Here is a 13,613-nt window from a genome sequence, read left to right on the forward strand (position 1 = left end):
TAATGATTCTTCTAACATGATAAGTATCACTTCTATTAAAATTTTATGATAATTAATTATTAATTTTTTGAATAAAATCAAATCATTTTGATAAAAGATTGAAGATATTTTCGTCCAAATAAAAAAAACACTAAATAAAAATGAATACAATGTCCTTGATTTTTCTGTCTTTCTTGATTGTAGAGGAAGGCCTCCATGTTTTCTCGGATACGTATCATATGACACGTTCTATTTTTCGCTCATCCTGCAATCACAAACTCTTTGACACAGCATTATTGCTATAGAGGATCCACTAAATTTTTCCATAAATGGCTTGCTAGCAAATCTTCTTTCGAGAGGTCAAGTCAATGCCAGCACAACAAAATTGATATGGATATGGTGTCAGAGCACAGGACGTGCTTGATCCTACTCAAACTTCCAGAGAAAGAAGGTTAAGTTCTTATAGTTCCCCCATCAATCTCTCATTTGCTTCCAAGTGATGTTCCTTTGGTCTCGGATCCACTCTGCAATTCGGCAAGGAAAAGAAATGTCAAGTAAAAATAGAAAATTAATGCACAAACTATATATTAGGCCAGCAAAGTACAGAAAATGATTACCACAGTCAAACTCGGAGAGCAATTGGATAAAAAATTCGAAAACACAATGCAACCAAAGATAAGCACCTACACTATCAAACAACAGTTGCAAGAGAAAAAGGTTGTTGCCAAGAAACACTCAATGTAGTAAGCCAACCGAATAACTTAAAATTCACACCAGTTGAAGCCAAGTAAAATAGGATCCAATGACGAACTAATTGTTTCTTTACCATTCACAGTTCTCAGAAAGTTGTTTGCAGGCGAAGTCAATTTCTTCTTGCGTCATGACGATGGTTTCATCACTGTCAAACCCAGCATCATCAGGCTTAACTTGCTCATCCTCAATTTCTTCCTCCTGGTTATGATCAGCTTTCTGCTGTTTTTTCTTAAGGTTATTTAAATGGTCAAACTCTTCTTCATAAATCTCCTTGCACCTGACGGCCAGTTCATACAGCACCTTTTTCGTTGCCAATCCTTTTTTACTGCTGTTCTCAAGTTCCACCAGCTCTTTCACAACACGAGGGACAAACTTCCATTGCTCGCTAACATGCCGAACATCCTAAGCAACATATTAGTAAGTATATTTGCAAAATCAAACCCCAAAGATATGCTTAGGAAGTGTGATGTTGATGCTTGCAGACTAGATAATGGGAAGACAAAAAAGATAATAATAGTGTGCTAGAGCAACACTAGCCAATGCATTGAAAGGAGAGTAAACAGTTTAAGATGCAAATGTTGTATCATGTCCTCTGAACTATATATTCTGAATGATCTGGATGGTTTGGGAACGAAGGAAATAATACTGATTAAAAAGATACTTAGAAAACCTCCAAACTTTAATCTCTGAGTTTTGAATGTCAGCATTGCCTTTAAAAACAAAACTTTTAAGTAATTGTGTAATGCTAGCTAGCCACACACATAGTCAGCCACTATTTGTTGGACAATTCCCCACATTTTTCTTGGCCAGGTTTCCCACATATAGCATATGATCCTAAATCAAGATAAAAAATGGAACAAACTTACATGGTCTTGCCCAAGGGAATCTATAGAATCTTGCAGACAAGTAATAATCCCTTCTGCAGCTATACCTTTGATTTCACTCTTTTCTGGCTGACAAAACAGAAAAATCAGATAATTGCACTGACATCATAAACAATAATATCATGCATTATTCATTCACCAAGCACTTGCTAACCATTTTAAATTTATGATAGGAGAATCATAATGCACAAGAGTTTGTCCACATGCAATGTAGGTAAGTTAACCTTGACAGGACGCATCATTGCACATTAAAATGATTGAGTTTAAGGTTAAGTGGTTAACACCAAGGTTCGTCATACCATACCGTACCGGTGTTTCGACCCGGGCTTAGTACGGTACGGTACCGATGTACCGGGCGGTACATCAGGGTGTACCGAGTGGTACATCCTGGTGTACCGAATAATTTTATACTTTTTATACTGTAGCAATGCTACAGTACAGTACTGTGGTACTACAGTATAATACTGTAGCACTGTAGCAGTACCGGACGGTCTGCGTACCGATAACCTGTCGGACCGGTATGTACCGCCCGTACCGGGCGGTATACTTCGGTATGACAGACCTTGGTTAACACAATCCAGCAAGGTAGCAGTAGGGTAGTAAAAATGACCATGAAGACATAGTTACCTAGAATATCGAGAAGTTCTGAATCATGAAATTGACACAAATTGAGATGTACCATCTATCTATATCGATGTATGTGGAAATTAGTGTAGGTTTGTTCTTCTAGATCTTGGGATACATTGATGATTGAACGATATAACTGGGTCACTTGCTATCCATGTAAGATGCTTTAATTTTGCTATGTAATTAACTTTTCATTTAACTAAGAACAAAAGCAAAGGTGGTAATAAAACCATTCTTTTTTATTTAGTACACTCCGGTTATGCTTTTCTTAAATCCATAATTTAGATTATATATGTATATGTATATGTATATGTATATATATATATGCGTATATATATATATATATATATATATATATATATAGAGAGAGAGAGAGAGAGAGAGATTAATATCTATCTATTTTCAATTTTTTGAGGGTGTATGATCCTATGGAAATTGAGGATTAACATTTTTTTAGGGCTATTAAAGAGGTGGCGGTTAGGGTGAGCTGTATAAGGGATGAAAAGGTGATGGTTAGCAGTAATGATGAGATGGAGGTTTGATGACAATATGATGAGAAATGGTAATATCAAGAAAAATGAAGAGAGGATAAAGGAGTCCAAACAGCTGTAAATAGAAAGCAACAATGGTGGAAATGGTGAAATGGAGGATATGCAGGATGTTGTAAGCAGTGGCAGCAGATGATTGTGAAATGGCTATGCTAGTGAAGGTAGAGGTTGGGCATTAGTGATGATGTTAATGGTGAGGAAAATTACATGATTTAATAATATATATCTAAAGGGTACTCAAGAAAGGGAAAAGAATGATAAAAAATGAGATGGGCATAAAATTGGTGCATAGATTTAATATCTCTAATTCCACCTCTTTAATCATTGCAATAGGGATAAGTAGGTTAGACATACAATGTCATAAATAGATCCCTCCATTTTTAAGTTTGGCTGGCAAGTTTATTCCAAGCCTTGTTCCACTTTTATGTACAAACCAAAGAAAGCCTTTATGAAGTTGCTCTAATTCGAACATTTTGGAAAACAACAATATCACTGTCAATGCCCAAATAAACAATTGCAACTAAGAGATGCAATGATGTAAAGACACAAATATGTTATATCAAGGGATAAAGGAGAGTGAAGAGCTAAATGTAACATAGATTACTACCATCATTTATCAACTCCTAAGAAATCACACCATATCTACTTGACGGGTGATCTTGCTGTAATAGGATAAAAGTGATAGGAACTCACCTTTTCATCTTGCCTCTCCAACCATGACATTGTTCTATGCAAATCATCTACAGCCCACTGTTTTATCTTGGAAGGAGAAAATTGAATGTCAACATTAGTGGCAAGTTCTCCCTGCAATTAAAACCAACACTAACACAATATAAGCTACAATTCCAGGAAGAATCTTAGGTTTCAAAAGGAAAATATCTAGTTCTTAAATATATCAACCTGTCAAGATGCAGAAAAGTGACAAATTTGGTGTTTTTATATTGGAATGAATACACCATAACATCACAAATTTCCACACCTGCATTATGATTGTAATGTACTATATATAACTTGCAAATTGTAGACTAAATGTAACTTGTTAATTTTCAGTATAACTGCCAACTGATAAAGCAAAATGAGACAAACTATTGACATAATGCATATGCAGATCTAGGCTATTTTCTTCTAGTTTAAGTTCTTTTACCTGACAAGTTTGACGACTTCAGTGTCCAGATTATGAACAATCTAGCGACCTAATAAGTCAGATATAAAGGAAGAACCACAAACTCCAAAATGCTTAATCCTGAGTTACTCCTAGTAGAACAATTAGCTGTATATACCAACATAATCCACATGTGCGGCTAATCGGCCAGTCAATCAAAGGCTCAGCAGCTTCATAATGAGTCCACATAAAATTCAGGAACCACCTCTAGGGCACCGATGTGGTCTTAAAATTTTCACACCTTGGCATGTGTGCATCAGGTAAATTTCATCACTGTAAATTTCATCAGGTAAAGCCAAAGGTGTTTCATACCATTGCCACAACCAAAGGCACAAAAGACCTATTGGCCTTATAATTTTGGATATAACAAGCCTAGAATCACATGATCTAAAATGACTAAGTCCAAGTTATTAGTATCAGACCTTTTTAACCCCATGTATTGACACCCTAACCCTACCATCATCTTACAATACATAACTACTCAGCACAAAATAGTACCTAAACCAAATATAGAATTCTTATGTAGAATAAAGAGCTAATACTCCAGTATTATATTTAAAAACCACTTGAAAAGAAATTCCAAACATAGCTTATGTCTCACTTCACTTCAACAAAAATATGCCACTAAAATTTCCAAATCAGGACTCTCACATAAATGGCATATATCCTTTTTAAATGTCTAAAGCTTTTAGAGCATTTATACTTTGTAAGCGAAATGAATCACTTATGCAAGATATTGAATAATATCACATACATCTAGATTTACATAAGCATTTGTACAACAAGAAGACAACTACACAATAATTATAGCAATGTATCTACAAAAAATAATTTGTCATGTATTTAGAATTATTAGTATCTACTTTCTAAGCTTCAAGACCCTATTATTCACTACTTGACATAAATATTTGACATAAATAACTTCATTAAAACATCTATGTATACCGAGCGGTACGTTTTGGTATACCGCTCTCTGCCCGTGTAAGGAGGAGGTTTCCTTCTCCTTGTGCAAAAGAAAAAAAAAAAAAGGCAACGTCGCTCTGTTTCTGCCCGCGTGGGGAGAAGAAACTGTTTCCTTCTCCCCGCGCAAAAAAAAAAAAGAGAAAGGCAACGTCGCCCGGTTTCCCCGTGCAAAAAAAAAAGGAAAAAGAAAGGCGACGTTGCTCGATTTCTGCATGCATGGGGAGAAGAAATCGTTTCCTTCTCCCCGCGCAAAAAAAAAAGAAGAAAGAAAGGCGACGTCGCTTGGTTTCTGCCCGCATGGGGAGAAGAAACCGAGGGTTCCTTCTTCCCGCGCAAAAAAATAAAAAAATTAAAAAAAAACACCTCGTTCCTTCCGCCTGCGTGGAGAGAAGAAACAGCTTCTCCCTGAGACATCACCGAGGCTTCTTATCTCCCCGTGCGGATGAGGAGAAGTCGCCGACGACACCGAGGCCTCGTCGCCTTAGACGAGGAGGCAACATCATCTACGACGTCCAACAACGGATCGGGATCATCGAGGGAGAGCGACGCCGGATCTTCAGGTTTTCTCTTCTCTTCTCCCTCTTCTTTCTTCTCCCTATGCCGATCGATTTAGGGTGATAACAAAGCGGAAACAGCCCCAATCGACCCTATTGCTCGGTAGCGAGCGGTCCGCGTACCAGTCTACTGATGGACCGATACGTACCACCCGGTACGGGCAGTATTATTCGAAATTAAAATCCTTGCTATAAGTAACACTACATTCCAAACAAACCATACTACACTATAAGGAAACTATTAGATAAAAATTATTATAATTAATATAATTTTACATTCCAAGCAAAACACAATTGAAAACAATCATTATACTACATGCTCCCCATGACATGAAAAAATTATTGCAAGAAAATCAACTGTATGCCTTTTCAGCTTTATGTACTAGTCTTTGTGATCTTTAGTACTGATTCCAATAGAATGTTTTTAGGTTAAAATGATTATCAGGGAAATAAATTGCATAAGACATGCACATAATGCCTTCCAGATGAAAAATACTAACCGCACGCCTTTTTCTCCCAGAAGATTCTACATCTAATCTTCCAGACTGTGAAAGAGGTTCTTCATGTACAACATCACACTCATCTACAAATTTAATTGCAAAAGATCACCAGGAAAGCAGATTTATATCATTATCTTGCTCATCAAAATAGATTTATACCATAAAATTTCCCTCTTCACATTTTGATTTTTTAACTAAAGGAACATAATCATAAGCTCTAAAAACTATCATGTTCTCAAAAAGAAACCATATTTCCAGTGGCTGCCTAAAACAAATTCAGATTGTTTCTTAATATAAAGAAAATAGTATGCACCATACAATGGCATGACCACCATCAACATCCCAGCAAGATAAGCAGGATTAGATCTTGTTCAGTATCTGGTAAAGTCAAGGCTTCAAGGCACTCCTTTTCCCTTCATCTCACACTTATTTTGCTTTCCCATCTCTGGGCAACATTGACATTGGGCAAGCATGTTTAATGGAGGCAATTTTTGCTCCTCTTCCCACTACTCTACTCCTCTTTTCTCTTTACCAGAAACGACTAGATCCCCAGCCAATTCTTGTGTGACCAATTTCATCAATTAATTCAACAATAATACCAAATAATTAGTTCAAATTTGACCATGTTTGGCACATTTCATGAACCATGCATCAACCAATGTTCCATGAGTAGCCAAAGCAGCCACCACACAGAGTATATGGCATTTCAAGGACATAGTAGTCATCACAGCAGGATATGAGTTGATATCTTTTCCACTATGAAATTGGGTCAGAGTGGACAATTTACATTTTATTTTTACTTTATCAATGTGCCTTTTAGGACCAGGTCGTCCACATGAGTATCTTTGACATATCCCTTCTTCAAGACTAACTAATCACAATTTGTTTACACTTTCAGGTCTTGAAGTATTCCTTTCCCAAATTCCAGAACAAAAAAGACAATGCAAGATTTGCCTAGAGTATAGAAAACCCCAAAGGCATACTCTAAAACTTATCCCTGACAGTCAGCATCTTCTGCAGTATCATCATCCAGTCTCCTTAAGTATGTTAAAGCTAAAATCAATGAAATGTGAGAAAAGCTTATAAATTAGCTCTACATTTGGCCAATAAGCAACAAGCTGGCTTACTACCTTGCTGAAAGTCAAACTGCTTGCTGCCTTTCCGCCATGGTTTTCCAACATGCATAAGGTACGGCACAATGTCAACAAGACTTTTCTGGCTATGACACTCAGATATCCAGTCCTACAAAAATTAAAGACTATCACTTCAATGTACATCAAAAAGTAAATTAGTTGTCAATCAGCAAAACTAGATGCTTCTATCCATTATAACAGTTCCTATATTGCATGTAGACTTCATTAAAGGTGCAATTGAAATACGAAATTTGAATTCATGTTAGCAAATTTTATGCATCGGACTTATCTTGTCAGTTTCATCATTTAGAAAGCACCACAGTCATCTATTCTTTGTATACATTATTTAGGTAAAATCCAGCTCAACAGCATCTCAGATATGACTATAAAATAAATATTTGTAATTATGTCCATGCTCCAGTGCCGTATATAAGTGTCATATTAACCATCTAATTGATATTCAATGCATATTGATATCTGAAAAAACTAAAGCAGTGAGACACAATAACACTGACTTCCCTGAACATGGAATAGAAAGGGATTATGAAGGCTGGTTAACAATCCACTGTTGGGAAATGCATAAGAAAAAAAAAATCCTGTCCTACATAATATCCAAATCCTATACCAAGTATAAGATTGCAGGAACAAATCAAATCATCATTGTTTTTTATTACATGTTCATAAAAAACCTATTGTTCATGGAGACAGGTGAGACTGTAAATATCTCTGCAAATTTTTGACATCCAGCTGAGGTAATAATAGAATCTTGCAGGTCAAAGAGCTCAATGCATACTAAATAAGTGCAAAAATTACTATAGAGCAACAAGCAACACACAAAAACTGAGAAGTGTTTGCGAAAAGGGAACAAGGAGTCAGATTAAAGTGAACAGGAATGACTTCTGGAAAGGGAAACGTGCATAAAATGGCTTTGTACCTTAACGTCTCATTTCAGGTGCTATTCTTAGTTGATCATGCAAGCACACCATCTTACAAGGCATAGGCTGCTTAAGTTATCCCAACTGTACTTAGGAAACCTAATTGCAATCAGCATAAATAATGTGACACCACTCAGAATATGATTGATTGATCTAATTAAAGAAGAGGTCTATATGTTCTATATAAATCTACAATAAGAAGATCAGCACAAGTAATAGAGAAGTTAAGTGAGCAATAAGCACACTGAGATCTTTCTTCTTCAAGCACAAATGTTTCCATATCTTCACACTTGACATGAACTATATTATAAAGATGAAAATGAACTATAACCTTTGACACAATTGTCCCACCATCAGACTTGACTTGTCTAAATTTAGGAGTATTCGGAAAGGCACACACAAGAATTGTGCAATCTGAGGTCCAATCAGGTTGGTATTCTGCCCCCATCTCCAATGCCTTTGATCGCAATGTGGCCCTCTCAGGGTTAACAAACCCTGACAATGCAAAGACTACACCTTCCTGACAAAACCAAGACATAAGAAGCCCATGAGTACTCAAGCATTGGTAGCCTCAGGCAGATGATAAAAGACAACTTCCACTGTCTTATTCAGTACCAAAAGTTTTGAGAAATCCATTTTATTTTGAGAAGTTTCATATAAGCAGGCATTGCTGCTTCCTATGAAATTATCTACTTCCACTTTAGCAGAAGCAACAGCCAGTTTCTTGCCACTGGACTTGTTTTTCATGTCTCTAGAGCCCATTCAGAATGACCCCCTTCGCTGTTATATCATGACCATCATCAGACATGGTGCAAAGAACTTTACTAGGTACCAATTTAAGAAAACAATTCATTTTACTTCAAGCACAAACAACTTGATGATCCTCTATTAACAATCACTTACAGTGTGATGTCAAAAGTGCTCAAGAAGACAAACAGCAATCTTCAGTATCTCTTGTCTCATGTGGCAAATCTCTCTGATTAAAGCAGAAGAATGATAGGATGATATCAAAAGCATGAAAAAATTAAACCTCGGACATGGTTGACAATTGTATTGCACAAAAAAAGACACACCAATATGTGTACACTATTTTTAAACACATCCAGAAGCACAGAGAAAGAGCTTCTTGAAGTTGCATAAACCATAAATGAAGCAGCTTATTTCAAGAATAAAAAGAGAACATAAGTACATAACAGAGTAAACACACAAATCTTTATGCAATAAGGAAAAGAAAGTTAAATGAATTTACAAAGTCCAACTTACCTTACAACTGGTGGCATTTGAGGAACACATTAAAGAGTAGAAAAGTTTACTTTGTGCAGTAGGATGGACAGAAGACTCAAATAATCTGTTTGTCATGATTGCTCTAAAAAATTTGTCATCAAGAAAAAAGGAAAATAGCTCGCATCTAATTAACTAAGTTGTCTTTTGGACAAATGTTTGCCATGAAATGTTTGTAAAGTGGCAATTTTTTATCTCCATGTTGGTTCTTCCTAATTAACTAAGTTGTCAGTGTCATATCTAATTAAGGCATAGGTTGGGTTTGGTTGAGATGCACTAGCTTTTGCTTGATCTATTTTGATGAGCTGATTAGGTAGATCCAACCTGTTTTAGTTCTCTTGGGTTAAACCAACTTAATTCAAGCTGGGTCGGTGTTTTTTAAGGAAAGAAAATGAGTGTCAGTGATAGCATGAAATGCCTTCTACTGAGTTACCAAATGACCTTGACTTTGCTGAAACCAAAGTTGAAATTTCCTTTCTGAAAGAAGGTGGAACTCCATTTGCATTCCAACTTTAGTGTCCAACAAAGTACATACATTGAAATTTCTATTTCTCAGTTGAAATTCACTTTAGGCATCTGAATAACCACAAACACAGATATCATATAAAAGATTTTAATTGATTGATTTAACATATAGAACAAGTAAACTACATTTCCAATATACTTTACTTTTAGCCATCCTCTTCAATTCAATACAAGTTTTGACTGTTTACTCGACTTTATATCAAATTCTTATCAGACCCATATACTCAAATCTGTACTCCTATACCTTCTTGAGCAATTCAATAATATCATTTTGAACAAAAACAAAAAATCCAAACTAAATCTCAGTGCCTGGATGTCTAGGTGTGGACACCACACATAGTGATTCTGAATGTCACTGCCTTCATATATTTAGAAAAATAAATAGTTCTCTATGTTTTTGTTGGTAAGACTGCATACATTGACATTTCCTAGACTGACAGAAGCCTCATGCAGTGGGTACCATTTTTTTTTAACTTTATTTACTCCAACAACAATAACAAAAAAAACTTGCTAAAAATTCCCACAAGAAATGGCTAATGGAGTTACAAAAAGATCAGATTAAGAAATATCATCATTATGTTACCAAATAGCAAAGATAAGATATTGGTACTTGCATGTCAAAAAGCAGATGTATATGGAATTGCACCAAAAAAGATGTTCTTTAAACCATTGAATTGATTGTAAATTGGCAATTGTTGCACCTCATTAGCAACAAAAATTTGAAGGCTAAATATTTAAACTAATCAGTCAAAAAGGTACGAGAGATTTCTGGCGACAGTTAGTCAGGTGAATCACAATTGATAAGTGCAGCTTCACATGGCTGAATTAAAAAGGATTCCAAATTAGAAATAAGATGCATGAGCCTTGCATAGAATTATTTTGTGAAATAAATTATTGGAACATGTAAATATCACTTCAAGATGTGCATCGAGTAAAGAATTTGAGGAACAACAAGAAGTGGTCATGTAATATGCCTACAGAATGAATTTAAGTTTCAAAGGTTATTTGATTTTGAACCTACCACGGAATCATTAAGCATGAGACTCTGGCATGCTGCCTCTTTCTAAACCTATCCTTCTTTTCACCAGTAATGAGCAGAATTATTTCCATGCCACATAAAAGTTCAATGATTTAGTACCCTTGAAGCTCACTTTATGTCAACATATGTAACCACTACTGATTCACAAGTTAAGGTCTGATAGGTCAAAATCTGTAGAAAACTTGCAGGTGCATCTTCCAATCAGCTCAATATATCTTACAAAAACTCAACAAGTGACCTCGCCCATTGCCATTTTGCTTCACCAAATCATGTCGAATTCAGGTCTCTGAAATGAGCACATCTCAAAGACATTAAATAACATTTTGTGAACTAATAATTCTATCCTAGTTTATTTTCATCCAACAAGCCACGAGGTCCCTTAAGCTCATTTTGTTTTATGTTTGCTAACATCTTCATGAAGGCCTAACCTACAGCACCTATCCACCAAATTAGACTTCCCCCAGGAGTCCTGCAACTCCGATAAGTCACACCATGTTACTCGACAAACCTACATCAAAATCCGTAATTACAGACCATCTAATTGTTTTGTACGATTTCAGGAACCATTTTGCAATACAATCGCAATTACATCGGGACCTCATCTCTCCTGCAGCTGAGTTACAAATAAAAACTACAAAGAGAAGCGCATATAAATTTGAGACGCGAAGCGATCGCGAAACCAGAAAGCAAACGGCTGTTACCGAAACCCGAGGCGCTTCGAATTATAATGCTTAGGGTTTCTTCAGCAAGAAGCGCCTCGCGACGGCAATACGACCGTGGGATTCGGGGGCGACGACTGTGCCGGTGGGATACCGGTGTTCCAGAGGAAGAGATGGCGGTGGAAGGGCGGCGGTCCGGCGGCGTAGGCTGGGGAGAGGAAGGCAAGGCACAGCGAAAGTCCGTGTCCGAGCCGCCGACTCGTGAGATTGATTTCTTGGCTTTTGATTTGGTCTACCACGTCAGCATAAATGAACCCATGCCTTCCCCCCACGAGGACCAACCTGACGTCATTAATGCCTTTCAAATTAGATTTTTATGGTAGGAGTATAGCCCATACCTTAGTTCCGGAATTTGATGATTTCCGTTTCAAAACCGATGATTCTAATTTTGTATAATCATGAATCATAATCAAATTGAATTTAATTGAGCCAGTTTTGAAACTATATATAGTGTAATGATATTCGATCATCCTTTCGATTGATAAATATTTAAATAAATAATATTATATATATATAATAATAATAATTGAATAGCAACTTCGTCTCCTTAGGCACACCAATACATATTTGGGTTGGCAAATCACTATGATCTTAATTTCCAGCATTTCCCAAATATATTTCATGTACCAATCAAACTTGATGGATATTTTTAACCTTGTCAACAAAGGTAAAGATATTATTACGTGCCTTAGACATGGCATTTGAGGATTACAAGTGAAGCTGGAGTTGGGAGCTTTTCCTTAATGCTGAGGTGGTTAGAGTTAAATATGAATGATTAATTCTTTTTATTAAGAACAACGGGAGGTGGAAGCTTTTCTCTAATTCTTTTGTTTCCTTGTGAGTTAAGTTGGTTAGAGTTAAAAATGGGATTATTAATCATTAAAAATAATTAGAGTTGGAAGCTTTCGCTTAATGCTTTTGTTTCCTTGCGTGAAGGTGCATACAGAATCAAACTCCAAGACTTATCTTTATCAGAGTTCTACAAAGAGAAACCCCTTTGTTGTTTGAGATGTGGTGAGAAGCATTATTCCTATGGTTCATCCCTTTGTCGTTTGATGTTTATGAGTTCTCTCATGTTCAATTGGTTGGCCAGACACGCTCTGAGAGAGAAAACATTTCCCTTTTTTTGGGGAGAGGAGTATGTCTATGTTAGAAGTGTTTTTTGTGCTTCGATAAGATAATAATAATAATACATGCTTTTATGTGTTTTTGGGGGGGGGGGGGAAGGGAAGAACAAATACAAGTCAAGAAACGACCGCATATTCCTGCAGTGAAACGATGCCAAACATTTGTATGCCGAATGCTTTATCAACGGACGACCAATCTTAGTCTTTCGGAGAGATTCACTATGTAGATTTTCCTACTCATCTGACATGATTTCAATCACTTTTTGAGTGCAGAAAGTCTACTCGGCATCTCCAGCTTGGGTGCCGTCGTGACTGGCAAAGTGGATGATGTCTCCACTTCTGTGCTTTCAGTTGAGTAGGCCCCTTCAAACAGATGCTCCAATGGCCGCTATATATTCTATACCCATGGATGGTGAACGCTGCTTCCATGTCGTCTCTAGTGCTGCAGGAACATTCTCACGTGGTTTCAGGAAATTATTGACATGATCCAGCAGGGAGGAGAGCTTCCTTCCGTTACAACTTTCTTTGCCTCTGGATCTTTACTACCAGTGTTCCGGTGAAGCATCATCGCCAGTCATTCTCGTGTCACCTTTTAGCATCCTCCTCACTGGTACACATCGCCATTACACACCATTACCTTGACACGAAGCATCGTGAAAGAGTGGAAACATTTGATGTCCAGCCTATCGGAACGCCTGCATATGCGTCGCAGATTAGTTCATTAGGGTATAACACTTCAGATCGATGAGACAGTGTCTGAGCATCTGATTCAAACCTACATTGACTTCCAACACGATGCGTGTGCATTCTGTCGAAGCAGGGAGACTTCGAACTCATGCGATCTCCAGAAGCAAACCTTAGGTTCCGTGCCTCTTTTTGTCTCT

The 13,613-nt window shown here is 36.8% G+C and overlaps 1 protein-coding gene across 4 annotated transcripts; it reads right to left on the reverse strand.

Moving 5' to 3' along the window:
- Positions 1–135: 135 nt before the first annotated feature.
- LOC103988121 (DNA-repair protein XRCC1) lies at positions 136–11,813 on the reverse strand. Of its 4 annotated transcripts, XM_009406646.3 has the most exons (10): positions 11,585–11,813; positions 8,942–9,014; positions 8,654–8,818; positions 8,370–8,558; positions 7,101–7,212; positions 5,971–6,053; positions 3,485–3,595; positions 1,599–1,685; positions 806–1,134; positions 136–503 (listed from the first exon to the last, which is right to left on the reverse strand). In XM_009406646.3, coding segments are annotated over exons 3-10 (1,059 nt in total). In that variant the 5' UTR covers positions 8,801–8,818; positions 8,942–9,014; positions 11,585–11,813; the 3' UTR covers positions 136–502. The 4 variants fall into 4 exon arrangements, with proteins under 4 accessions (XP_009404921.2, XP_065009720.1, XP_065009719.1 ...); XM_065153648.1 differs by lacking the exon at positions 8,654–8,818; XM_065153647.1 differs by lacking the exon at positions 1,599–1,685.
- Positions 11,814–13,613: the final 1,800 nt, after the last annotated feature.

This window comes from Musa acuminata, chromosome BXJ3-6, assembly GCF_036884655.1.
Source record: "Musa acuminata AAA Group cultivar baxijiao chromosome BXJ3-6, Cavendish_Baxijiao_AAA, whole genome shotgun sequence".
Lineage (NCBI taxonomy): Eukaryota > Viridiplantae > Streptophyta > Magnoliopsida > Zingiberales > Musaceae > Musa > Musa acuminata.